This window comes from Mastomys coucha, unplaced genomic scaffold, assembly GCF_008632895.1.
Source record: "Mastomys coucha isolate ucsf_1 unplaced genomic scaffold, UCSF_Mcou_1 pScaffold15, whole genome shotgun sequence".
Lineage (NCBI taxonomy): Eukaryota > Metazoa > Chordata > Mammalia > Rodentia > Muridae > Mastomys > Mastomys coucha.
Genome location: NW_022196897.1, coordinates 140,248,619 through 140,251,869, shown reverse-complemented (window position 1 = coordinate 140,251,869; position 3,251 = coordinate 140,248,619). Strand labels below are relative to the sequence as shown.

The following is a 3,251-nucleotide window of genomic DNA, read 5'->3' as shown; positions in this document are numbered from 1 at the left end:
AAAGAAAAAAGAAAAAGAAAATTTAAAAAGGCCAACAATGTAATAGAAGTTTCTCTCTTTTTTCCTTTCCTTTTTTCTCTCCCTCCCTTCCTTCCTCCTTCCTTCCTTCCCTCCTTTCCTCCCTCCCTCCCAGCCCAGGCTGGCCTGTAACTAACTCTATAGCATCCAATGGCAATCCTCCTGCCCCAGGTGCTGGGATTACAAGTGTGAACCATGGTGCCCAACTCTCTCTCTCCATCTCTTTCCCCCTCTTTTCTTCTTTCCTTCTTTTTTTGTGGTGCCAAGGATTGAATTCAGGGATTCAAACATGCAAGTCAAGTATTGTGCCGGAGTCACACCTCCCTTCATACATCCTCCTCCCCTCCTCCTCCCCTCCCCCTCCCCCTCTCTCCCCCCTCCTCCTCCCTCCCCTCCTCTTCTCCTCCCCCTCCTTCTCTCTCCCCCTCTCCTCTTTTTTTGGGTGCTGGAGATGGAACCTAGTACCTGTGTATGCTAGGCAAGCTGTCTTCCCAGACTTTTTTTTTTTCTGTAGAAATGGGCTTGTGTGGCTCAGAATAGTCTCAAGTTCCTGATTTTCCTTTTTCTATCTCCCAAATGCATGGTTTATTTACAGTCATGTGATACACATCTGGCCCATTTTGTTTTGTTTTCTTTTGTTTTGTTTTTTAAATTTGAGCAGGGTCTGGCCAAATCACCCAGGCTGGCCTCAAACTTGTGGTGCTTTTCCCTCAGCCTTCTGTATAGCCAGGATTACAGGGCAGCTGCTATCACCATATCTGGTAGATGTTTTGCTACAAAAAATTATTTTAAAAAATTTAAGTCTTTATTTGTGTGTGTATGCATGTTGTGCTCGATGGCCCACATGTTTTGTCTAGGTAAGTAATTCTGAGATAATTGTATTTGTTTATGCATACTTGGACTGGACTGCACTCTCTAACGTTTAAAATTATTTTCATTTTATTATTTTATGTTTTGGGGTATTTTGCTTCAATATGTGTCTGTGTATCTGTGCTTGAATGACCCACTGAGGTCAGAAGAGGCCATTGGATCCTTTGGAACTGGAGTTAAAGACAGCTGTTAGCTGTGAGATGCAGAGAATAGAACCTGGGTCCTCTGGAAAAACAGCAAGCATCCTTAATGGCTAGGCCTTCTTTCCAGCCTCCTGCTGTCTCTATCTTAACTGGATTTCGTCAGAGTGTGGCTCACGCCCTCATGTTGTAGATGGTACCCCATCAGTCTGGCTTCTGGGTAGTAAAAGGGGAATAGCCGTCAAAGTCTGCTGTTCGCAGAAGTTATTCTTCTCTCGCACTATTGGCCAGAATTACTAACACAGCTATTTATAAATGCAAGGGACCCTGGGAAATGAAGTCTTTAAGGGGCTGTTAATATATCGGAGGATAATAATGGACACTGCCATAGAACTATCTCATTCAGCATTTTTTGGCAGATGAAGTATGAAGAGGTAGAAGCAAGTGCCAAGACAGTGGCTAGCAGCCACACATCCTGATTTCCATCTTGGTGCTCTGAGCCTGTCTCGCTACTGTTCTTTCTCCCTCATCCCCACTTCTTTCCCCTCCATCCCTCTATGCCTTTCTCTTCTCTCCCCTCCACTTCTGTTTTCCTTTCCTTCTCCTGCCCTCTTTTACCTCACTCTGTAGCCCAGGTTGGGATTGTAGGCATGTGCCACCATTGCCTCTGTGGTCTGTTTTTTTGAAAGGCCACCTGAAGGTCCCAAACTTTTTGATTCTTTGCAGAACTTATTCACTTGGCCATACCTTTCTGCAAAAGAAGCTGGAAAGTATAGTCTTTGTTCTAAGTAGTCATGTGTAGATGTATACTTGTGTGTGTCCAATATTTTCTACCCCTCTGTCTCACCAAAGGCGTTAGCTTAGAAACATATAATAGTAGTCATAGATTAAGCTCTTAATTAGCTAGTGATAATTATGATATGTACTACATGGAGTTCATGCCACAGTGGTAACAGGTGACCTCTCTCCTGACCAGTTAAGTATATGAAGGAGGTCTCACCGTATTTCAAGAATTCTGCTGGCGGGACCTCCGTTGGCTGGGATTCACCTCCTGCCTCACCTCTTCAGCGGCAGCCTTCTTCCCCTGGCCCCCAACCCCGGAACCTCACTGAGGCCAAACACATATCTTTGAAGATGGCGTATGTCTCAAGGAGGTGCACCCCCACTGACCCTGAGCCCAGGTGAGGCTGGAAGCGGGGGGAGGCTTAGATAATACAAAAGATATCTGTGATGTATATAAGTGATGAACACGATACCAGCATCCATGCTGGCATGTAGCAGGTACTTAACAACTGGATCGCATGGATGCATGAATGATTTTATGGGGTGGTGGTATGCGTTGCTTATTTCTTTCACCTCTTACTCCTCCTTCTTCTTTTTCTTCTTCCTTTTTGAGACAGGGTTTCTCTGTGTGTCCTTGGCTGTCCTAGAACTCTTTTTTTGTGTGTGTGTGTGTTTCGAGACAAGAGTTTCTCTGTGTAGCCCTGGCTGTCCTGGAACTCACTCTGTAGACCAGGCTGGCCTCGAACTCAGAAATCTGCCTGCCTCTGCCTCCCAAGTGCTGGGATCAAAGGTGTGCACCACCACTGCCTGGCCCATAGTTATTTTTTAAAGGAAGGGTCTCTAGTAGATGAAGGTGTTCTCAATTTTGCTGCCTAGACTAGGAAGACCTTGAGTTTCTGATCTTCCTGCTTTCACTTAGTAAGTGATGGAACAGGGGCATGCAGCACTATATCTGCTATCTTGGATTTTATACTTTTGCTGAGAGAAGCAGACTAGGTGTGTAGAGAGGGGTGGGTTTGGTTGAGCCTGTCTTCGGAGATTATCATTTAGGAAAGGTTTACCATTCATGTCCAGAGACTTCTCTGTATACTTCATTGGTTAGAATTGGGTCACATGACGAGCATAGCTGCAAGGGAAGCCATGAATTCAAAAATACTTTGCTTCTAGTTTAGCAGTAGAGGAAGGCGGGGGTAAAAGGTAGGTGGCCTAGGTGTTGGAAGCCAGCCTCTTTTTTCTGTTCTACTCCACATAGTACTGAACTCCAAAGGGAGTGAATCTTTAGTGTAACCCAAAACATTTTGGAAACCCTTCCCAGCACCACTGTTGCTACCCCTGGAACTCTCCCATCATACTTACTGGCATGGCCTTTCTCTCTTTTTTCTCTACTCACTTTCTTTCTTTTCCCAACTTTTTTTTCCTTTTTGACAGGGTTTCACATAG

At 44.9% G+C, this 3,251-nt stretch overlaps 1 protein-coding gene across 2 annotated transcripts in view; it reads left to right on the top strand.

The window, feature by feature from the left end:
• Nucleotides 1-3,251, top strand: part of Snta1 (syntrophin alpha 1) — a 31,401-nt gene that overhangs the window by 22,556 nt on the left and 5,594 nt on the right. For both annotated transcript variants that reach the window (XM_031372367.1, XM_031372366.1), the window contains exon 3: nucleotides 2,005-2,209. In XM_031372367.1, the coding sequence (XP_031228227.1) occupies nucleotides 2,005-2,209 (205 nt within the window). The remainder of the gene's footprint in view (nucleotides 1-2,004; nucleotides 2,210-3,251) is intronic.